The following is a 26,436-nucleotide window of genomic DNA, read 5'->3' on the forward strand; positions in this document are numbered from 1 at the left end:
AATCATGTATTCTTAAAATAAATAAATAATAGTTTTTAAACAATTACTTTCTCTACTAAATGAGAAATTAAATTTTGCTGATACATTGCATACCAGCATTCTGAATATTCTCATCTGAATTTAAAATTAGAATAAAAACTACAGCTGTTAAAATATAGAAATTTTACACTATCGAAATTACAATAGTAAAGAGATTATTTTTTTAAATGAAGAAAGTTTTACATTGATTGAATTTTTGCAGGTTGTCTATTTATTTATTTTCATTTTCATTTTTTTAGAGATTGCTTTCATTAAAAAAAAGATATCTTAATTATTGAAAAAAAAATATTATTTTAAGGAAAACATGCAATTTAGGCAGATGATTCCTTAGAAATTATTTATCAAAACACTTCCTGGAATACAGAAGTTTGTTCGGATTATGCAACATATTGCTCCGGGCAATATTTACTTTTGTTTGACATCAAAGTAAATATTCTCAGTTGCGATGAGCAAACTAAACAAACAATTTGATTATTACACGTAGCTTAAAGGTTATTTACTTCAATAGTAATTTCAAGTTTTATTTACGCAGTTTTTTTATTTGCTATTATCCTGTAGATGGGCGAGCGAAAGGGAATTGGAAAATGAAAGTAAAACTACCCAGTGTTCCCAATTTCAAATGTAAACAATCCGAGCAACAAGCAATGATTTAGTGACAATCGAAATATCACGATTGTCAAATATTCACAATCCAGTTTTCTCTCCAGTTTTGAGATTTCTGAGTTAGCTTCTATTCTGTTAATTATTTTCAAATGTTTTAGTTAAATTATCCAACTCAAACTTTTAAAATGTGGCTCAAGGTCGTACTTTTAGCTACATATTTATTGTGTCTGTTTTTGTTATCTCGATTGTTTGAAGCTGCATCTTGGTATCATGACACAGGGACGTTAATAAGTTCTTTTGCTGCATTAAATCCGATTGAGCTTAGCGTTAAAAAATTGAAACAGTTGTTAGATGATCGAGGCGTGAGTTATTCTGGTGTTGTAGAGAAGCAAGAACTTGTTGCACTTGTAGAGTCTTCAGGTTTGTATCCAATTAAATATTTTTACATTATTTAAATGTAAAAGGATTTCATATATTTACATATGTAAGCCTTTGTATGAGAGCTGTGAAATATAATTTTATACCATTTGTATGAGAAATATAATTTTTGCATATTTGTTAAAAATTGTTAAATTCTACATTTTTTTAATGCTTAAAAATTTATGATGCTGTGCAATTAAAAAAGTTGCTTGGATAATATGAAATGAATTTCTGATTAAAATAAATAGTTTCATAAGTTATTCATATTTTTATTTATCTTTTTATGACTAATAATTGATCTTGTAATTTCCAATGTATATAATCAAGCGTTACTTATATATCTTAATTTATAACTCTACAGCAATTTATTTGGGCTTTTTTATCAGCGAATCAGGTTCAATTCATGCGGAAAGAATGAAACATAATAGTTTGATTGTATTAAAATTCCTTGGATTTCTTAAATTGATTTTCTGATATATATATTTACCGAACCGAATATATATATATATATATATATATATATATTTTATAGTAAGACATTTTTATAGTTTTCTCAATAAAATTGCAACTTTTTAAAAATTTGTTTTTAATCTAAATTCAGGAAAGAAAAGCAAAGGCGTGCTTTCATTGGCTTTTTTATATTATATCCTAACCTGTTAGGGAAGTTAATTGTTGAGGTTTTGTACTCCAAGATGTAGTCTATGCAAATTCTTATTTTATTATAATAAGAATTTGTAACATAGCTGAAAAGAATTCTATTTATAATGCAATCAACATTAATATTGTCATATATAATAATTCTTCTAACTTTTCTCGTACCATTTCATTTCACTGGCACCTGCAATAAAATCTCCGAAAATGATACAATCAATGATACAAATGGAATATTATAGAATTAACATTTTTTTTTATGTGTTGCAAATATAGTCTGCTTATCGAGATTTGCGCCAGCGAAATGGAAAAATACCAATTTTCTTTGTGCTATCTAATTTTCTGATCCCTAGTTTTCAATAATTGTATTTTTGTTAATATTCTAGAAAAATTAGACTAAAAGATAAAAGTATATATATATATATATATAGAAATGCAGTAAACCCTTTTAATATTCTGTTTCTTATAAGATGTAATTATATAAGATCTAAAATTGTTTATTATTTTACTATATTAATAAACTTGGTACTTTTGTAGTCTTTCTCATGTAAAATTCATATTCTTGTACATTTTATTTTCTGCATTAAAATAATCTTTAATAATTTGAAATATCTTCAATAACTATGTAAAATATCACCATTGTTCAACCAACATGCTAGCTCTTTATTAATATATTGTTATTAAATTAGCCTAAAGCTATGAAATCAATCGTTATTAAATTAGCCTAAATCTATGAAATCAATCTAAAAAAAACACTTTTAGAAATAGTTCAAATGTAATGGGAAAAAAAAAAAACTCATCAAAATTATAACAGTAATGCTTGGAGGTATTTAAAAAATTCTGAGTTAAAAATTGGAAGAGTATTGAAAGTTATATCTGAAAATTTGCAATTTTTAGATTTAGGATAGAATAAATTAAAGTAACAGTATTTAGTAATAATAAAGGAAAATGTGTGTCCTGATTTTTCTATTGGACAAAATATTAGGCCTAGAGTTAACACATTTACATTTTAGAATGATTTAAAAAAGAAATTGTAATTTCAATTGCTGAAAAATTAAATACATTTTTGCCATATTTTCCAACAATATTATTATTCAGAAGTGATTTATAATGATGTAAAAATATAAAAAAATTGTATGCTAAGAATTTAGCTGACATAATTTTTGGTTTTATTTTAATGACTTTATAAAATGTATTTTACAACAATAATTTCATTACTGCAATAAAATTCAAACATTACTAATGAACATTTTACTTATATTTCATTCTGGATTTTTCATCTATTTTTGATGATCCAAGTTTAACAATTCAGCTTATTTTATCTGCATTTAATCAGCTTTTGTTTAAAATATGCTTTTTACAAAAGTTTTAAACTTTTGTAGCAGTTATATTTAAGGTTAATCTTCAGAAATAAGCATTGACAAAAAATTTTTAAATACTATTTGTCTCTCTTATAATATAATTGGATGTCATGAAAACATATTATCACTCTCTAGTTTGAAGTTTTGCTTTCTTATTGGAATATACTGAGGTTTTGATTAAATTGAAGAATTGTTCATTTAATAGTTTTCTAAGTCATAATGCAGATGTTAAATTATATTCTGTAGCAGACACAAAATTCCAATACTGAATGAAGTTCAATGCTTTCTCTCTTTGAATTTTTTATAGACATATTTTCAGTAATTAAGAGTGTTATTGTATTACTTGAAATGTATTCATTTCCCATTTAAAATTTAAGGTGAAATAGCAATAAATTAGAAAGTATATAGTTTAACTGTGTAAGGCTTTTAAATTAATATATTATTTTAATAAATAATTATTATGTATTAAAATATAATTATTATAATTATATATAAATTAAAATAATATATTAATGACATACATATCTGTCAAAATTTGATGTTTGGAATTGTATTGTTGAGGGAGTAATTAAAACCATAGTATGTATAAAAGATTTAATTGTGAATTTTTGCCAACATTAGTCCTGGCAAACCAGTTGGTAACCAAAAACAGCTAGTACTATTATGAAAGAATTCCTAATAATTAGGAAAGAAACTGTAAATGTTGATGTCTCGCTTCTTGTGTATGATTGGCATTTTTCAAGTTTCCTTATCATTACTTGAAAGTTTTTTTATTTAAATTTTTATTATATGCCTCTTTTATATATCCCATTTCTTATTCATCCCATATCTAGCAATCTTTCATAAGTAACAGTGTGCTGTTGTAGATCAGAAGTCCTTATGGTAATTTAATATGGAAGTTTTTAAAGAGTTAGATTTCTTGTTTAGATGTTATCCATACTATCTGATCTTAATGCTAATTTACAATCTGTGCACAATTACCTTTGTATAGTTACAAATCATTAATATAATATGATCAATATTAATATTACCGAGAAATTTCTTTCCTAATTCATATATGAATATTGATATTAATCCAAATATGTTATCTAAGTGGTGATTTAAATTTGAACGTTTAATATACACTATGTTAGCATCTGATTTTTCCTATTCTGTTATTGGATATTTGAAAAAATGTAAATAGTTTTCAGGATTATTAGTAGATTATTGCTTTGATGGATATTTTTATCAAGATTTATTTCTACAGAAATCTTTATGCATAGATAAAATTATAATTTTTACCATTAGAATAATTTTTTATTGGCCATAAAATTTATGCAAATATTAAATTTTCCAAATAAATGTTATGTTAAAGCAAAAAAATTTTCACTCATATAATAAAGTAACAATAAATAAATAAATATGATTTTAATACTTTAACAATTTATCTTTTTTTATCATTGTTACTCTATTGTTACTGTTATATGAGTGAGATGAAATTTTTTTAACTTTAATATAGGAATTTAAAGTTTGGAGGAAACATGTCATAAAATAAGTTATTGTTGTTTACAGAAAATTTCTGAAATCTGTTAGATAGTTTGGCTCAGTAACTGTTAAAGGCACTTAATTCTGCATGAAAGCAGAAATTCACCGTAGAAAAATGCAGAAGAAGCATTCAGAAAACAGCAATTGCAGTAAAAAGCAGCAAATCAGTAATAAACAACTATATAACAACACACAGAGATAATTCGCTTGAGCTCAGTTTATTTAATTCCACGCAACTGACTATAACTCCAGTTCTGTCTTTCAGTTTTTTTATAACTCTCATGATGGGGCATTGAATGTTCTAGAACAATGTCATATCTTCATTCTTAATCGAAAATCGACCAAGGCAGGGATTTTTTTTATCTGAGATCCAGTCGGCATTCATGTTAACACCATTTGTAAAAGTCACTTCATTACTAACCTGGAAACCATACCTTAATGTAATAATGAAAAAAATCTAAATAAGTAGCAATCGTAAGAGCATAGTGAAACATGTTTTCTGATGCATAAATTATTTGTCCTTGTCATCCCGTTACCGAGATATAAGTCTAAAAATCCTGCAACATTTTAAGGAAAGTTGTCAAATTGGCAACTTTTGGTGAGAAATGGAAAGTTCTGGAAATAGTGACTAGAATGCGATATTTTGAATTTTATCAAAGTAACAGCAACTGTTCTAAAATATTCCATACTTGGCCATGTAAAAGATTTGCCAACACAATATAAAAAAAGAGATCAAAGTTTTAAGATTAGATAAGAGTTTAATTTGTTAAACAGTAGCAGCTTCCCTTCTTATAAGTTAGAAGTTCTTTGATAAATTACTGTTACAACCAAATGTTCTAACATAATAAAATTTTCTAATTTATTTAATTACTTTAGGCAAATTAAATAAGAAAAAAAATGTGATTCTAATTCAAAAATTTTTATAATCAGATGGATATAAAATATAAATCACTGATGTAGCAATATAAAAAAAAAAGCCTGCAAAAAAAATGCTTCTAACAAATATGATACTGGACAAAAAAATGGTTGAAGTATAGAAAATTGTGGTACCAAGAGCATTTCCAGAACTTAAATCAAGTACACAATTACACTGGTCAACCTGCAAAAAACAAAATTACAAAGGTATTTCAAACAGAGGTGGTTGAGTTTGCAATTACTCAGACTTGTACCAAGTATAGTTAACCATTCAGAGTATTGTGGTGTATTAAACTGGAAATGAAGCAGGGACTGAGGTTTGATGATGTCATTGCTTTTGAATATATCGACTCCTCCTTCCATTATTGCAAACTACTTACAGGATCAGATAAATCGTATATCCAAAGGTTGAGCCTTGACAAAAGCACTTGATAGAATTTTTTAAAATTGAAATGTTACAGCTTCAGAGACCACTTTACTTATGCTGATATTGTCGCAATATTGCATCAGGGCATCAAGTGGTACTGGTAATTTACTCTAAGAACTTTTAACTTATAAGAAGGGTTAATTGTTATTGATTATATATATCAGTAACGTTTGGTTATTACATATATATATATATATATATATATATATATATATATATATATATATATATACAATCAGTAACACTTGGTATTTCATATTTGACATCTTTGCAAATAAATAACGATTATCACCAGATTCAGTGGTCATGATTCTGTTGGAAAATGTTCAGATTTGAGTGTTTGAACATGGAAAAGGGTACTATAACAATTCATGCTATTTCATCAATGTATTTAATGGCAATTTTTGTTTATTTAGGTGTGATTTATCGCTGTCTCTGTCCAGAATTTTGGAATACTTTGTATCAATGTATTGTATTATTTTTATCATCAAAATTCTTTCTTTTGGAATTGAAATTAAAACCGCTTAGTAGCAAACAACAATTAATATACTTTGGAGCATTGTCAGTCTGGCATGAATTTATCTTATTTCGTTAATTGTAGGTTCTCCTACAAGTGAGGAAGTGATGGATGTTGAGACTCCTTCAAAAACTTCTGGCGAATCCACCAAGTTCACTTGTGGATCTCACTTTTATGAAGAAGTAGAAGATACAAAAGATAGTGCTTGGTTGGTACAAGTTGTTATGGATGACATGGATCCACCATTACTGCCAGAAAAAATCTGGAAAGAAGTCAGATTAAAAGTTAAAGATTTTGGTGTTAGAACTGGAGTATTCAAATGCTCTTTAGACAGAAGGTTTGTGAATTTTTTGAAATTAATTTTGCAAATGATTTTATGCATTATTTTAGTAATGGTCTTAAGATTTTATAGTTTTAATGTTTCACTAAGTGCAGTTTACATTGAGATATACTAATCACAGTTTAAAAGTATATAAATTGAAATACTGAATTTATCATTAAGCTAATATGTCATGGTAACTTATAGTTGGTCTTGTGATCTTTTGATTGTGCCTAGTGCTATTTATGTATAAATTCCGATATATAAATATTGTGGATGTACTGAAAGAATATGAAGTTGATATAGATGGACTATTACTGAAACATTAGAAAGTTATGTTCTTGCCCTAATATATCATTAATATTAGATAATTAGATATCTTGCAAAGAAAGGAAAATAACAAAATTGATCATGTGTGGTTAAAAGGGAATTTTATCATCTAATGATTTGATAGTATTTATGATTAATAGTAGTAATGATTTTTGACTAGAAATATAAAGCTTGTGAACAAATATTTTCCTATTTCTTTGTTGGGAAAGGTTTTTCTTCTCAGAAGATATCTTAAAATTTATCTGGATGTAATGTAAGTTATTTTTTATTTTTTAAAAATATTAATAATAAACGACTTTCTTTTTCATTGAAAAATTACATTAGAATAATATTATACTTGTTTCATTTTTTGTTTTAAAATGAACAGATTTTAAAATTGTAGACAGCATTTTATTTTAATTGATTGTATTTTTCTGGTGTGAAAATATAACTTGAAAAGGAAAAATACATCAATTCATAATATGAACTTCTTTCTTGTATACATTGAAAGGCAGTTCTATTTAGCAATATTTTGATAGAAATATTTTTTATTTGGTTATATTGCATGCTTTGAATCTGTTATAAAATTGCTAGACTGAAAAACATGTAAAGTTTTATACTTGGTCATGTTACTGTCTATATTGGAGTTACTATTTCTCTTATGGACAATTGAGATAAAACACTAAATGTCACACAAAATCATAAGTATGTATATTTCTCTGGATCAACGTCTAATGGACTTTATCTGACTTCATCAGACTGCTGGAGGATAAGCCATAACAACGGAATGTTAAATAAGTGAGATTACACCAAATATTTTGTAAAAATTCCATATTGTAGTCATGCAAAATTATTAAAGTATATGGATATGATATTTGTACTTTTAATTTATACTTATTTTAATACAAATCAAATTGTTTTATAAATTTAAATTCTTAATTTTTCTTCATTTCATTTAAACCTCAGTACAATTTAATTTGCCAATAACGATTATTTTACATTTCTTTAAGTCGTTTTTTAAAATTAAAACTTCTAGATATGGCTCTCCTCCAAAAGAAATTTTTTAAGTAATGATTTTTTAATTTATCTATTTTATATATATATATATATATATATATATATATATATATATATATATATATATATATATTGGAACTTTTTTGCATATTTTAGCAACAATGTTCTGTATCTACATGATTTAGAAATATATATATTTTTCCAAATCACAAATTATTTTACTTTTGTATATGGAAAATATTTATGCAGCTTTCACAAGCTAAAATTTAATTGCATATTTAAAAGATTAGCTTGTCAAAGAAATCTTTGAAACAGAATTAAGAATATAATTATTCTTATTTTTTAGACTGCAAAATTGATATTTATTTTATATCATAGAAAAATATATATACATTCATTCTTCTTAACTCTTATCAATCAGTTGGCTGTCTAGGGTATATGCGTTGCAGGTTGATCATAATGTCTTGCTCTTGTTATAAAATATAATGCATTAAAACTATTAGATACATGTTTCTTTTTTCTAAAGTCCTTTATTAAACTTGTAATGAGATTAAGTAGATTAACAAATTTTCATGTGCACTCTTTTTGCAGCTTGAAAAATATCAGGATGTTTTCACTAAAAGTTATCAACAATTTTTTATGAAACACTAGATACAGTCAATGCTTGACTCAATGAAATAGTGTGGCAAACATCCATGACAACATTTAAACTCCCTTTGAACAGAAAAGGCTGGTTTCATTTCAAACTATCACAAAAAGAATTTTTTTTTCTCAACTCCATTTAGTTAAAAAATTTAAGTTTCATTCAGTCTTATTTGTATCGACCAACTACATCATTTTTCCACTGGTAACTCTTCTCTTTTAATGACAGCATTGTGCTATGATAATTTTATATTACTATCTATTATTCTTAATATATGTATATAATAATAATTTATCCGTGTCCTAAAATTTTTTTCTGTTTTGAACTTAGACTTCACTGTTTTAACATTAACTTCTTCTGAGTTATATGAGCTCTTATTTTCCCATACTAAGTCTACATATGCTGAAACCTAAATGCTATCTTAGCTGAATTATCCTCTAAAGCTGCTGAGATTCTGAATGCTTTCTTATATCATCTTTTTCTTGCTTTCTGCTATTCTATTTAAATAAGACACTGCCTGGTCAGGTTCAATTAAAGTACCCTTAATAATATCTAAAAATTGAAATCTTTTTATCACCATGAAATATTTACTGAATAAAATATATTATTTAATGAATACCTTGTCAGCTTTCCTATTTTAACCAAGATACCAATTCATATACACACATATGCACGCATGCACTCACACACACTGAGAAAATTATTAAAAATTATGTTAATTTATAAGCCCTAATTTTTTAAGTATGATTTCAATGTAGCATCATGCTTTAAAAAAACTTTTAGTCTTATTTGAATGGTATTCACATTTTGTTATTATTTTCAAATTTGTTAAAATATTTCATATGCTTTTCTTTTATAGATTATGTGATCGGAAAGGATGGACAACTGCTCGCCTTATACTAGCTCTTCCTCGAGGAAATAAAGCAAAAGAAGATGTCATTATGCATAATTATTTGCTACCATCCTCATCTCTTTCAGTACTTCAGTGGGTAAGAAAGCATCTTGCCTCTCGGGTTAAGGAAATCACCTCTGATTCTGAATTGGAGCAATGGATGACTTACACACCTTCTTCAAAAAAGACTGAACTGCGGGTGATTTTATTTTCCATTTTGAAGTCGTGTCCAATGTTCCTGTCAGCTCTTGCTATCAAATTCAATGGTAGGGTAAAATTTGCAACTGTAGACACATCCACAGTGAAGTCTTATAAAAAATTCATCAATTCCTTGGAACAGCCTGTGTATTTAGTTGTAACTCCAGAAAAAAACTTTGTGTATGGTAAAAATCGAGGTGAGTGTTACAACTTCAAATCCATGGAGTTTTTCCTACGAACTTTTGTACCTGAAATGAATGACATTTTCTTGTGGTCATTAGTATTGGTCAATGCAATTGCTGGCTTTGAATTGTTTTTCATGTATAGTCATATATGGAAACATTTCTTGTTATATGTTATTTGTGTTGTTAAGTATAATTGTGTATTGTTCCTTCTTTGGTTAATGGTTTTAGGCCTTTATCAGTTTCCATTTATGCAGACTTGTACTGATGCTTTTCTTCAGTGTGTACGATGTGTTAGTGGGTCCAATATAGCTTCTGTTTTAAGAGCTGATTATAAGAGCTTTTACTCATCTACATTTCTGTTAGGGACCTTTGTTGTGTTTGCCAGTATTTCCGGGTTTTTTCTGCGCAAGTTCAAATGGTTACAAGTTGACGATGATACCTCCATATTTGCCCATTGGTGGTCTGTCCCTGGTGAAACTGTCATATCACCTTATTTCTTTAGATCAAGGGTTCCTTTAACCAGGTCGATTGCCCCTCTGGACCATGACCTAGAAATTGGAATGGAACTCCTTATAGAAAGGCTTGCTGTTCCAAATTTATGGTTACAACCTGTGATAAACATGGACTATCTTAAAGACCTACCTGTCTGGAGATACCGTGGTTGGTGTGAAGCTGATGACGATGACGGGAAAGTTGAGGTTTTGTATTCTAGTGATGATGAAAATACAAATTTAATTACATTCAAGCCAGTGCATGAATCTACAGTTCATGATGTAGAATCAACAGTATATACCATGTCACCCCAATCTAATATTTCTCCATCTAATGAAAATTCCATGGCTAGTCAAGAGCAGTGTGACAAAACTCATGACCAGAGTATTGTGGATAGTGCACCTTGTTCGAATATCACCTCTTCGTCCTCATCTTGTGCAGCTTGTGGTTCAGATATATCAAGTAAGCCCAATTCTGAAAAACCCGAAGAACAAAGAGCACCACAAGGGATGTTGGAATTTAGAGAATGTTCTATTTGCCTGGAAAGTTATCGTTATTCTGAACTATTGTGTGGTCTTCCATGCGGTCATAATTTTCACATGCACTGTATTATGTCCTGGATATCGCGAGACAATCATTGCTGTCCAATTTGTCGTTGGCCTTCTTATAAATGTAAAAATGCTTCTTTACACTTGCACACTCAGTAATTTTAGTTTCTAATTAGAGCAGCCGGAATCTTTTTTTTAAAATACATGCACCATTAAGCCAAAATTTTGATGTCTGCAAAATTTAGTTTTATGTCCTGTATTTGTACATGTGATTACTGTTAGGTGTGAAACTTTTAAAAGAATCTTGCCAAGTGTGTCTGGAACTTCGTTTTACTCTGAATAGTAGAATTTCTAATTTCTGTTTAATTCACTAGATTTATTTACCTTATTTAGAAAGTACAAAATATTCACTTGGTATAAAAATGAGCAGAGACATTAAAACTTTCTGAAAACTGTAGAAGTTTTTTTATAAAAGAGCCAAATTTTGTCTAAAAATTATTTGTAGTAGAAGCTATTGGTAAATGTAGAATAGATTGATGGATTTCTACCTCTTTAAATTTCGTTACTATGTCCAATTTCAAATTCACCATAGTGATTTAAAGAATAAAGCCTGATTTAAAAGAATGTTTTGAGGAACAATTCTTGATTGTTTTACATGTAATTTTAACTGTTTCAAGTTGTGATTATAATGAGATTGTTAAGTATACACATTTTAAAGTTGATCAAATTTTATGTCAATATTCAACAGTTTAAATCAAATTTAGCAAAAATTGTTGTAAAAATGTCCCCTTTTTCTCTTTAAATAACGTTTTTCAAGCTAAAATATTTAATTAAGTTCAATCAAATAATTTCAAAGTATTTTTAAATATCTTTATTCTTTTTTTAATAATGTTTATATTCTGCTTGTAGATTTGCGAGTTTTATCATTTATTGATCTGAACTATCTTAAATCTTCGAAGCTATGCCTGATCTGTATGTGGGTATCGTGACTGTTATACTCGTATGTCAGTGTATGTTTTGGTGTATATAGTTGGTTGACACAATTGTTCAAATCTTTATGAATATTTTCCGTATTATTTCTTTTCAGCTAGTCTTCAGGAAGCTGTTCCAAACCAATGTTTGTTTTCTCTAATTAATTTGTGCAAATTATGTTTTTTTTTCTTTTCTTTTTTTTTTTTTTGCCAGCTCATCAATAATTTATTCTCTTAAGTCTTAATTCTTTATTTTATGATGTATACACAACAATTCAATTTTTGTGATTGCGAAAACTGCATAGTTTTAAATTTATACTGGTTATTTCATAGCATATTTAACATTTTTTTTTTTCTCCATTATGTTGTACTCAATTATATGACATAATTTTAAGCATTGCAAAGAACAGAGATATATACTGCATGTGTAGTATTTTCAATATGTGTGGCATATAGATGTTTGTTGTTCAGACTTTAACCTCTGGCTAGTAATGAAATTATATGGTGTTTGCAGTTTGTGATTTTCATGTTATTACATTTGTACCATTTCTTTAGATTCACTGATGTAAGTGGCTTCAATCAATTTGGATATTTTATATAATGGATTTTTAGATGTTCAATTTGTTTAAATATGCTTTTTAAAATATTATGTTGGCAAAGTAGTAGATCTGAGTACACAAAATTTTCATTATATAAAGTAAATAATTCATAATGAAACTGATCTGCTGATGCATCATATTTACAATCAGTTTCCATATTTTAAACTTATAAAGTGAAATCTATTAAAAATACTATAATATGATTAAAAATTATATGAAATCAATAGCCATCTCAAGTTTAGTTCAGATTCTTTGCTGAATCAGTATGACAACACATTCCCTAAACAGAATATGTCTTCTTGTTACCTTGTAAAGGAAATACATGCTATGGTGTGCAATCTATTTTGTCGTAACAGTTTTTTAATTTGTGTTCAGGACTTTGAGAATTAGAATTTCTATATTGCTACAATTTGTGTATGGGAACAAGTGATAGCCAAAATTCGTTGATTGATTCATTTTTAAAAATTTGAGTCCAAAAAATTTCCAAGGTAGCTTTTATGATAACTTTATTTCAATTCTCAAATAAACTAATTAAAAGAATGTTTAAAGATAAATATTAGGGTACTTTCTCATTCCAATTATAAAAATGTGTTTAATTATTTATGATGCATTTATTGCAAAAGAATTGTTTTTATTAATAATAAAGAATTGTATTGTTCCTATTGGTTTCGGGGGAGGGGGTGAATAAGAAATTACCTGATTTTATCTCCTGTCTTTATGTATGATTTTATATTATCATAAAGTTGAATTTTTATTTTATAATTATCTTTATTTGTTTCCTTCCTAATTGTACTGTTTAATAATATTTTTTTCGCCATGTATTTCTTATCTTGTCTTTCTAAAGAATATATAAGATTTTATAATAGAGAACTATTAATTTTTGCAATATTTTCCTCTTGTTCTTAATTGCAATGTATTAAAATTTCTCTTGGTTTTTCCAATTTGATAGTTTTATAAACATTTAAATGCATGTTTTTCAATTTTTTTAAAAAGTAAATATGGTATTATTTTCTTAAAGCAGATCACTTTAAAATAGTTTCTGTGTTCAACTTATGAATATTCTCTATGCTTTTGGAAAATAAATTTTAGTTCAAGATATTTTGAATGACTGTCTTCAAAAATAATTTCACTCTTTTGTAATACTATGTTAAAATTAATAACATTATTCCATTACAAAATTGATTGTAATATGGAATTACTTAAGATATTTTAAAAAAAAATTGATAATTAGATAGGATTATATTTTCATCAAATAAATTTTATTTCCATAAAACTGTGATTTGTTTCCAATTTATAAAATTGTGATTTGTTTTCAATTTATATATGTATATTTGAATTTTGTGTGTCTTGAATTTTATGATCATTTAAAGTAGGAGAACTTATTTGTTAGTAGATTGCCAAATAAATGATTTCTTTTGTTGTTTTTTTAATAATATGTTTGATGTTTGTTATTTTTATGTCTATCTTTGAGTTGTTATTTTGTTTCTGTTCTTTATTATATATTCTATATATAGATGTTATATATCTGTCTGGTCAAGTATGCAATTTTCAATAATTTGCAAATTTTTGTTTTTATGTATCTCTAATTTTTTGTGCTATATTTCACAAGAACTGAGTTTTATTAGTTACATTTAGCTTTATAAATTTGAAACATAATTATTATTATATCAAGATTTGTATATTATGTCAATATTTAAGTTCCATTTAAATTTTTTTTAAAAATTGCACATCTCTGCAAAATTGAAGAAAAAAAATTAAAGTATAAATTATGTTTCGCATTATTACCTTTTGAAGAGAAAAAAAATTGTTCACTGAAGTTATTAATTTGCCTTGAAAAGAAACAGGTAATGAATTTTTTTCTGTAATATTTTGAATTTTGCAATGTGCATTGTAAAAATAATCGACTTCTCAAAAATTTTCTAAATATTTTCCATTTTTTGTAACTCTCTTTTTTTTTAATTATATTATGAGTATGAAGTTTGCAGTTCATTATAATTTATTTCATATTTAAAAAACAAAAGGAAATAAAGAATTAAAAAAAGATTGGTAATATTTATCTCTCCTTTTTTTTTGTTATTTGGTTTTATCAACTTTTTTTTATTACAATGTGAGTTGACATTAAAAATTTGCAAAATTGATTGGTAATCAAAAGTTTGATATGCCAGTTTGTTTGCTGGCTTTTTTATGTTAAAAGCTGATTTTTAGTAAAGAAAGGCTTTTGATATGATTAAAATAGTTATCAAGATATTTTTCGAAATTATTAAAAAGTTTTGGGAAGTATTAAAAGCAATTTTTTTATTCTCCTTGGAATTAAGTATTGATGTTTCAGTAATTCAGTTAAATATGAAAAGCATTTGAAGCAGTAGTGTTATATTGTTAACCGATTTGCTATTTATAAGAATGTGTATTTGTATTGTACAAATGTTTATTACAAATTTGTATTGTTATATGCTGATTACAAATTTTTATGTTTTTGCTTAATACCTTAGTTTCTTTTTTGGTCCATCTTTACTGTTCATTATGCATTTGTTATTTTAAAATGCTTTTATTTGTTAAACTCCAGAAAAAATAGAATATATTATTTAATAATTAATAGGAAAATACTATTTAAACTTTTTTTTAACTTCTTGTTGATATTATTAATCGAACAATTGTATTGAATCCTTGTAAAAATTGGTTAAAGGTGAATAATTGTATGGAATTGCTAGAGCTTAAACTATTTTTTTTTATTACAAAGTAATAAAAATAGCCATTTTTTTATTCTAATGATTTTTATTTGCTATTAAAATCAATTTGCAGTTAAATTAATAAAAATTATGTGCATAAAAAGTAACTGCTGAAGTAACATTAAAAATTAGATTAATGATTATGCTTAGTTTATGTTGTACTTCAAAAATCATTTAATTTTTTTTGTCATAATTCTTTTTTTAAGCAGTACTTTTGAATTATGACAAATTTGATTGGTTAATGATGAGTGATCAAGACTTAGTTTATTTTATTTTTAATCTTTGTTCAAACTCATGAACATTTATTCCACATGCCAGTATTTTTTTTCCTTTTTTTCTTATAATTTTTTATTTCAGTTGAAAAGCTGATATTAATTTCATTCTTATCAGAGTTTATGTTTTTTAATCATTTGCTTTTTATACATTAAAAAACAACTTTTCAATAATGCTATAAGCAACAGATGAATATTGACAATTGTTTAAATTTCTCCAAATGTTTTTTTTCTTTTAATTTTTATATAAGTTTATTGTGAATGAAAAGTAATACAATATTATATATGTAGAGTCAAATTTTGAGATTAAGGAGTTGATTGTTAAATATGTTTTATTAATTGAAATAATTATGTCGTTAAATGTGTATTCAAAGGAAATTATGCGTGTTTTATATTACATAAGAAAAATTTGTTTCACTTATACATTTGAACTAAGAAATTATTTGGATTACTATTTAAGAATTGCATATTATTGTGCTTAGTATTTTATTTGTACATTGCTTAATAGTGCCAAATTAGCATTTAAAATAATAGCTTTTATACATGTTTAACAAATATTTTTGAATTTTTCCTAAATTATTGAAATTTCTAATTTTTTAATGATTATATGTGAAATTGTTGATACTTTATATTAATATTTCAAAATATTTGATAATTCTAAAAATATAATTATAAATTATTTCTTACTTTTTGTATTTAATTGAGCATCGATTTACTTGAAATTTCACTAATTCAAGCATCAAAATTTGATTCTTTTCAATTTTCAGTTCTATTTAAAAATATATTATTAGTATGTAATGTTTGAAATTCGGAATTCATATACTAGTTACATAACTTGTGTATGTTTTATTTGAAGAACAAATGTTGTCTTGCACATTTCTGATTTACATGTAAAAAATTTGTTTCTTTAGTATAATGGATATTCTTTTACAGTTAAGAAACTTTGAGAATACATTTATTACACAAATGGTGATACTGACTTTTCCTCAATATATTAAATGTATCTTAATTTTCTATTAATGTGATATGGCTATGTATTGTAGCTTCTTCCTCTGAATCATATAACTTTTCTAATTTGTTTAATAATATGATCTGAAATGTAAATCTTTTTTAACTCATTGGTACTAGCTCTGTGTGTGCATTGTGATGCCATTCCTTTATAAATGAGACAAAGATGTTGAAATAATTGTTTTACATTTTTTAATGATGCTGTTCAATTTTCTATTTGAATTACAGTACATGATAGTGTGAACAGTCTTTCAGAGAATATTTTGTTCTGTATTTGAAGCTGATTTTTCATGAAATAAATGTTGTCATTGGCAGTTCTGTGATTTTTTTTAAACGTTTTCTCACACTGTTGAGTACTTATCTTCGAAAATTCTAAATACTAAAATAAATAAGTTGGTTAAAAATATAAACATGTGGAAAGTATAATGGAACTGCTATTCTAACGAGATCGCAAAAGGGTTTATTTTTTTCCATTGACTGTAAAAAAGAAAAGAAAAAAAAGTTTTAAGCATTAAATTTCTAAAATATATGAAGACTGTGTTCTTTAAAAACTGTACATAATTTTGTTCCACATGTACATGAACCATCCAAAATGAGTCCCATCATGCCATTGAGATGTTAAAAATGTACCTGTCTAGATAATCTTAACTTCTAACATTTGCAGCTGTGTAACTTCATTTTATGCAAGCAAACTGAGTTGTTGATAAAATAGAATCTTTTCCCCTCAGTTTTCAACATAGAATAAAAATCAAGCAATTAAATATTTGATAATACAATGAAAACGATTTTAGTTCCATTGCAACAGTAAAATGTATTGTTGAAAATTATGCAAAAAAATATTTTGAAAAACATTGTCATCACTTAGGAGGAAAAAAGGCTCAATGACATAATTAGGATTATTTTAAAGAATCAATTTTAAAATAGTTTTAAATTTGTTTTTGTGCAATTATACTTTCAGAAATTATTCCTAATGTAAAACTATATAGATGTTAAATAGGTTTCTTTTTCTTTTTTACAACAATGCAACGATATTAGATGATTAAATATTTGATGGAATAAAGAAAATGGGCCTCCTTTTAGTTTAACACTGAAACCTGTTGTTGAAAATTATCCAATTAATAGTTTTTTTCAATCGCCAAAATTCAGAAAAAATTTGCACGACGCTATTAGTATCATTTTCACTAATAAAATTGTTTAATTATTGTTTAACTAATAAAATTGTAATATTTTAAATTGTAAAATTATACAAAAAACAGTTCCGTGGAATAATATTTTAAAGAGTTATTTCCAAAAGTCCTCAAAATCTCGCTTGATTTTTAATTAATAAACTCTAATTATGGTTTTAAAAAACTTCTTCGATGTGCACATTCTCATTCTCTAAAACATATTTGTGCTGAATTTGACAGCCATAAGTCCAATACATAGACATACATACACACATTCATCGTTGTTATTAGTAAACGATCCAGGATTCTCTTAAACTTATTTTAGGTTTCATGAAAAATCGCAAATAATCATAACTAAATTGGTAACATTATTTTTTGTGAGAATGAAGTCTTTGTAAAACAATACTATTGCTGCTAACTCTGTAAAAGTGGTTTTCCAGCAAGGGTCCTTTTATTGCAACAAATAAACATTTTAGTCTTGGAGGAATATTTTACAATATATATATATACAAACAATCGGAATGCATATTTATCCTCCAAGTAAAAATTACTTTAAATATCTATGATTATCATCAAATATCCATTAAAAATATTTTCAAATCTTTTGCGTAATACTAATAAATACCAAAATAAACCATGGGCTGACTAATTCTAGATGTGATACTAGAATTCGAAGTTAACTGGCCATTCCATTTTCTGATACCAACTGTTCTTTGAGAAATGGCGAGAAAACCAAAAGATATGTCGATACAGCAATAGATTCAAGAGGGGCGGACTTTTAAATAGGCAACTACCTTAGGGCTCCACAGTTTTAGGAGTCTCCGCGCCTTCAACATATATATATATATATATATATATATATATATATATATATATATATATATATATATATATATATATATATATTGTAATATTTTGAGAGTTATTTAATTTTGTTTTTTCATTTAACTATAAATTCCAGGCAATGGAGTTTATTCAATTTAAAATCAAATATTATTTAAATTAATTTTGAACATTATTCTATTAACACTCCTACTTAATTATTATCCGCAAATTTTATGTTATTTTATAATTATTTAATAATTATAAGGATTTAATATTTATAATATTTTAAATATTTAATCCTATGATTAAATATTTTTATTTTGGTTAAGAAAAATGCTTTCTATTTCATTATTTGATTTATTACTTTTGTTTATGTTTTGTTATGCAATATACTAAAACCAAATTTCAAAAAGTGATCTGTAACTAAGTGTTTTGCTCTTCCAGTATGTTAAATTTGCTACTTATATAAGGGTTTAATTAAAAATCGATAAACATTTTATATTTCGTAAATTTGGAGGAAAAAGAGGGCTCCGAGATTCCCACTGCCTATTGGCCCGACCCTAGAAGGTCTAATTTGGCCATGGGTTCAAGATACGCTAATTCAGTCCATTCATGTGTGGCCACAGTCATATGACAAATGTAATTGCACCTCATTTGACATCTAGTTGCACGCTATTTTATAGAGTAACTTCACTGTTTTTCGACATGCAGTATGAATTATGGATTCTAAGATTGATTTGAAGGTATATTCGGTGGGTATTAAGTGAGCATGTATTGCTTTCATTTCTTAATAGAACTGGCAGGAATAGTCTCTTTGAAATTTTCTCGCATACTTCCTAATGAAGGTGTTATCGCCCCCTCCCTCCCCGGTTCCAGCATAAAAATTGGGAACTTTGAATAAGGTTCTGATAGGCAGGAGTTCTCAGATTTTTATTTTCAGAATCTCGCGCATTAGCTTTTTTGTTCTTCACAGTACAGAGAAAAAAAAAAAATCTAGTATGCATTTTGGATGTCTTTTTATCAACCAATTACAACAATTGTAATTTTTGTCACTAAATCACATACCAAATTTCATTCATTCACTAATGCATCTATTTTTGAATTATCGTATTTACATACGAATAGATGGTTATTTAGTAAATTAGTTGAGTAAAAATGCCAGAATTACACCAAAGATCTATATTTCGTATCTGTCGTCGCCAATTTCAAGTTACAAATTCCCGGCCTTACAGAAGGCTCACAATTTTATGCGAAACAAGAGGAATGACCCTTTTAGTGGACAGTATATGAGAAAATTTCAGAAAGACCATTTAAAACACCAAAGTATAGAATCATTGTTGATATACCTGCATAAATATTGCCTTTTTCAACTGTACTTTCTCTTAATCCTCAGATTCGCCTATTAACCTGTCATCAAAGAAGATCTTTACGGTGGCGCCATCTATTAACTAAACTGACATAATTTTACTGCTCATTGAAATTTTCACCCATCATTTTTTATTTAATTATAAATTAACTTTATTTCTAATTAGGTTTATAAATTATTAGATCAAAAAATCAAAATATTAAATTTTCAATTATTTAAAATAAAATCTCTAGTATAAATCAATCTGCTATATATATTAAACTCACTAAAAAACCGTCTTAACTCAAGGCCTCAAGTACTGCTTTAATTGTCTGGTGATAGTTACGGTTTTGACCTGGGAAATAAAAGCTTACTCAAAATTTTTTTTCAAATTTTGATTAAATATTTAATTAAAAAGGAATAAAAATTTCAACGCTTTTTCTTTAGTAACTTTAGAGCATATTATTGCACAAAAATCAATTTTTTGCCAATTTAAGATTCAAAAAATAAGTTTTTTTTAAATATTTTTCTTTTGTGATAACAATTTAATTTCCGTGCAATTTCTTCCCTAATTTTAATAAATTTTTAAAAATATCTTGATTGTGTTTTACATAATTACTTTTTATTGTTTTAACTATATTATAACTACTATCCCTATTAGTAGAAGTTGCTCAACAACATTACAACGACATCATCTTTACGACATTGGCCGGCATTGATAATATTGGACGACATCGTAGAAATATCGCCCAGTATCTAGTGCTAATAGTTATATAATTAAAAAAAGCAATTTAAAAAAATAATAATTATAAAAAAGAAATAGATGAATCAAGTTCAAAAAGTTATTATGCTGCGCTATTTCAGACTGAAGTTCGTATGGCCTTTAAAATTTTTTTTATCTTTTGCTATGGAGTGTAAACTACTGCATAATCAATTGTTATGAAAGGGCTATTTAGAATTATATTGAATGTGTTCGAATAGAGAAATTCGGGATACCTAAATAAAATTCGTAGAAGGCAAAAGAAAGAAATTTTAGTTTTAACGCATCAACATTTTAATTCAGCAAAACTGTTTTTTTTTTTCAAGTAAGGTTTTCTTTACCATATAAATATTTTTCTGTTATTGAAAAAAAGTATAAAAGTCTATTTGATTGAATTTCATCACGCACGCACGCACACACACTACTGTTTTATTTTATAATTTTAATTATTTTTCGAATTCCGTTTCTTTGGGCTAAATGAACTCGAAAGTATTACTTGGCGAATCCCGACGCTTTGAAACTCAAAATATTTTTTTCGATTTATTTATTTATCATTCTTTAAAAATAAATAATCTCATAAATGGAGGTCAATTCTCATAGAATTATAATTTTATTAACAATAACATAACTTTTTATCCTTCCAAAGATTTTACTAATAATTATTTCAATTAACAGTTGATTATTAAAAAAAGTATAATAATTGTTTATCAAAATGCTGGAAAACAGTATTATATATATCATTGTACTAACAGGAATGATCGGAAATTTTCTAAATTTCGTTATTTATTGAGTCATAGTTACGAAGGAAGAAGAAATTAATTTAAGATTTATATCATTTTATCTTTTGTCGAATAAAAGATGTATTAATAATCTACTAATTAATTGTATAAAAGAATTTAACAGTAATTTAAGTGGTTTAAATTCAAACAGAGAATAATTAACGTGTCATTAAAAATATTTTATTTTCATGCTATCATTTTTATGATTAATGTTTATTATATAAAATTTGTTGAGATGCAATCTCATATTCATATTAGGATTAATTATTCATATTATAATTCTTATAAAGGGGACTTGGTATTAATCGATTATAATTCAATTTTTGAATTTCGAGGTTAAATTTATCTCTGGACCTTGAACTGAATCTTCTGCAAATTTTAAAAGGATGGGACAAATATTTTGAGAGATACGAAATCATTTTGATAGACATGTTATGATGGCTCATGGCTTCTTGGACTCTTTTACTTTTGGCTTACCTTTACTAGAAAATCTTTAATTTTTCTTATCTTGAAGCAAAGCTAAATATTTTTCTGAAAACACTATTGTTTACTCATTGTTTGTAATTTTGATAATTTCACTAGTCTTTCCGTGTGAATATATGTTTGTTTCAATTTGAAAACTTTTTTTCAAAAAAAAAAAAAAAAAAAAACCCAGATTTTTTAAGATTTTAAAATAATTATTCATTACTTATTTTTATTTTGACACTATAAATAAATACTAGGAGCACGAAAATACTTAGAGTTAACAGAAAAACATATTTTATTATGAATAGTAAGAGGCCGTAAATCAAATTAAGTGCCAAATTCATTGGAAACCGGAATAAATGACATTGGATGTTTATTAGAACATCTTAATTTTAATTAGGCAAAATTTACAACTGCTTTTTACAAGAGTATTTTGAGTCACATAAAAAAGATTTGTAAGTTAGTGTAGACCATTTTTATATAGTTCGTTTTTCTAGAAACTTTGATTGTTACAAGATGGTTTTTCTGATTTATATTTTATTTAAATGTCTTTCAATTATTTTAATAAGTAATAACTATTTTATGAAAAGAATTACAAATGATTTTTGAAATATATTGATTTTGAAAGATCTGTGATTAATAAGTTTGTGTAGGCCATTTTTATATAGTTTGTTTTTCTAGAAACTTTGATTGTTACAAGACGGTTTTTCTGATTTGTATTTTATTTAAACGCCTTACAATTATATTTGGGAAGTAATAAGTATTTTATGAGAAGAATTACAAATGATTTATTAAATATATTGATTTTAAAAGAACTAAAAATTAAAAGAAGGAAGTTTCTTACTTTTTCACCAATTAATTAGATTATTAATTATTATGAAATTATACTAGAGCTATTATTAACCAAAAAAACGATTTTTTTTTTTTAAACTTTCGCGGTTATAAATGTTTGGTCATCTTTTAGAGAAATAATTGGTTTGAGTTGTAACTAGCTCGTTGAGTTGTAATTTTTCTGTGTTTGAATCCTTAGATACATTTTTCTCAGGTTATTTTTCCCAAAACATGCCTAGTATGAAATCCTAAAAATGATTCAGATTGCTAGAAATTTTTTTCTGTAAACTCAACGCGCATCAATTTTATGAAAATAGTAATACAGATATAAAAATACTGCTTAAAAAACATTTTAAAAATAGTGAAGTTGAAAAAAATCGGATATTTTCCAAAAAATCACACACATTTTTAAGAAAATATTTATTTCCCCAAATCTAATTTAGATATCCGAAGTCGTATCTTTAATGCTAAGCTCATTATGAGGAACCTTCAGAAAAACTTGATGAGTAAGTATTGAAAATTGAAAGAAAAGAAGCATATAAAAACACGTAATTAAGAGAAAGTAAATTAAAATTAAGTATAAAATTCTAGATATTACATCTATAAGATTAAATTATTATAATAAAATTGCAACCGATTCTGAATTGTTCATCATGAAAATAATGTTTTGATATCGTCTGCTTATTCAAATGATTTTTTTTTTGATATCGTCTGCTTATCTAAATGATTTTAATTTTTTTTTCTGATATCGTCTGCTTATCTAATGATATTAATTTTTTTTCGCATGTCTTCTGTTCATCTAAATGATGTTAATTTAAATTAGATCATTACTTAAAAAAAAGAATTATATTTACGAACTATATTGCGAAAAATGTGTTAAGTTATTAGGATTTGTAAGTTTATTATCATTTTAATCTAGAAACTTTAACGAAAATTATTTAATACTTTAAATGACAAAAATTGATTTGATTAAATGATTTTTAATTTTAATCTTTATTGTTTTAAATCAATGAAAATGCTCGCGACCAATGAAAAAGATTTAACAATTTCTTCAAAAAATTTATGGCAACAATTTTCTTTGATTTAAAAAAAAAAAAAAAAAAAATTGAACTACACAGAATCGTTAAATTGGAATACAAAGCATATAATTGTGAAAGTGATGGAATTCGAAGAATGTTAATTTTCTTTTCTGGTAAGTTTTTATGAATAAGTTTTTTATTAACATTTTATAGAAAATAAATGTGAGTGATAGTAAAATAGAACATTAAATAATAAGTTACAATGTATGAGAAAAATATTACAATGATGAAATCAGATAAAATTCAATATTCCATTTGTAGTGAAAATATACACATGCGTAGTTGCTTTGAAAAGTCGTCGAATTCCTTTCAAAGGTTTTCATATTTGATATGTTTTTATGTAAAACTATAGCTTTTATATTTAAAAAATAGAATATCCATCTTTACTTTAAAGTGAAAGTGAAATTTTGGTTAATGGAGTCCTCAGTTTGAAAAATGAATTCCAAAATTAAATTGATACGTATATCGCGTGAGCATAAATAATCTTCATTTAAAGTTAATCACTGAAAGCAGAAAATCTTTTCTAAAATTAAAAGAAATTCGGTTTAGTTATTTTTAAACACATTTTCAAATTTCTAAAATGCACTCTAAATATATCCTCAATATGAAAATAAATTTGATTTATAAATTAGAACTTTGCCATAAAAATTCATGAAATTAATTTTTTATTTGTCATTTGGCATGTGTAAAATATTTTAGTGGGCATTTTTAGTCTTATATTTAGGTTCTATTAATATTCATAATTTCCCATATTTCTCATACATTCTACCAATATACCCAATGTACTCAAATAAAGCGAAATGTTTATTTGAAAAAAAAAAGTTCATTGTATTTCTAGACATTATACTCGGATCTTAAAAATAAAAATAAAAATTGGGATATGCATATTTATAATTCTTTTTCTAAAACTTGTTCGCGTATTCTATTATGTAATAAATATGTTCGTAATAATTCTATCAATATTTAAAAACTGAAAAAAAAAAATATATAGAAATATATTTCTTTCTCGGGAATCGTAAAATACTGCATTTCCTTTCTTCATATTTAGGATATAAATTGCTTTTGGAAGGAAAAGAAGTTGAATTCATTTCAACAATTTAATATCTAATTTTTCTTATTTTATTGAGAAAAAAATTCATATTTTTGAATATGTAATTTGAGCTCATATCTTGCTGATATCTCGTTTAAATAAATTTATAAAATTCCATTCAAAAATATTTCCTAATCAAAATAGGAAGAAAAAAGGCAACGCAATTTTTTAAAGAGTGTGTTGTGGCAATTGTATTGTTAGCCGAAATACTTAAATATCGCTTAAATTTTATAATACGACATTTTTAGAGAATAAAACAATTATTTTGCATAAAATTCGTATCGGTATATATGTCCGGAACAATTTCAAGTTATGAATTATCACATATATTTTTAAAAGTTACATAGAACTCTCACCTAGGATAGTAAATAAATCTTGATTATTTCAAAATATTAAATTTTTATGACTAATGGTGATCAATTAAAGATTATTGTTTGCGTACTATTTTTGTAATCAAAAGAAAAAGGATTTACTATTGCAAAATGCATTAAAATTTTGATACAATATGAATTTGATTTATCTGAGAGTTTAAATTAAGAAAAACTAGTTCTAATAAATTAATGAAAAGAATTTCAGAAAATATACTTTTATTCATATAATAAAAATATTTTGTAGTTATTATTATTATTTTTTCTTTTTAATTTCTAACTTATAATTCATTATTATGAATTTTATAGAATCTTGAAATAAATGTTTCTCCTATTTACTACCAGGTGGCGCCACGAGCAGGAAATCTAAATATAATTATATCTATTTAATGACATTGAAGTCATCAAAATATTCAAATAGTTTACTCTCTTAAAAAATACATGTGTATAAAATTTCAAAACTTTCACATAAAAGGAAATGAGTAAAAGATCGATTTCGAAATCCATCTTTTACGTACAAAGAAACAAGTCAAGTTAAATAAAAGCATGAAATGAGTACGAAATGAATTAATTAAAATAAGTGCGGTAAGACAAAACAATATTTTTTATACTGAAAATGCTAGTGAAAATTTAATTTTAGCATTCAGTAGTTTTATAAATAATGTATGGTTAGCAAACAAATAGTTATTTTAATAAATAAATTAAGGCATTAATAGTTTTAAAAAATAATTTCAAGAAATAAATAAATAATTTAAATAAGAAAATCATATGCAGTACTGTAAATGGAGCAGCTTTAGATTAAAATTCAAAATAAGCTATGAAGAATTTACATTTAATACGTTGGGAATTTAAGTGAAAGATGAAACAATGTCTTTTTAACTTTCTCTTTTTGTGATCTGTCCATAAGGAATCTCTTTTTGCGATTCCTTGACCATAAGGAATATAAAGTAAATAAATTAAACATGAAAATAACGAATTAATTACTTTTCATCCAATAAATCATTAAAAATATTTATTTTAAAATTATAACGAAATATTTTGAACAAAAGTGCTTTTATCAATTATATTTGTTTAGCAATTTTAAAGAACCTA

The 26,436-nt window shown here is 25.6% G+C and overlaps 1 protein-coding gene across 1 annotated transcript; it reads left to right on the plus strand.

Annotated features, from left to right (window-relative positions):
• Window positions 1–376: 376 nt before the first annotated feature.
• LOC129988850 (E3 ubiquitin-protein ligase RNF103-like) lies at window positions 377–13,874 on the plus strand. Its single transcript, XM_056097130.1, has 3 exons — window positions 377–1,062; window positions 6,542–6,794; window positions 9,605–13,874. Exons 1-3 carry the CDS (start codon window positions 828–830, stop codon window positions 11,217–11,219), a joined length of 2,103 nt encoding a protein of 700 aa, XP_055953105.1. The 5' UTR covers window positions 377–827; the 3' UTR covers window positions 11,220–13,874.
• The last annotated feature ends 12,562 nt before the right edge of the window (window positions 13,875–26,436 follow it).

Source organism: Argiope bruennichi, chromosome 10 (assembly GCF_947563725.1).
Source record: "Argiope bruennichi chromosome 10, qqArgBrue1.1, whole genome shotgun sequence".
NCBI lineage: Eukaryota > Metazoa > Arthropoda > Arachnida > Araneae > Araneidae > Argiope > Argiope bruennichi.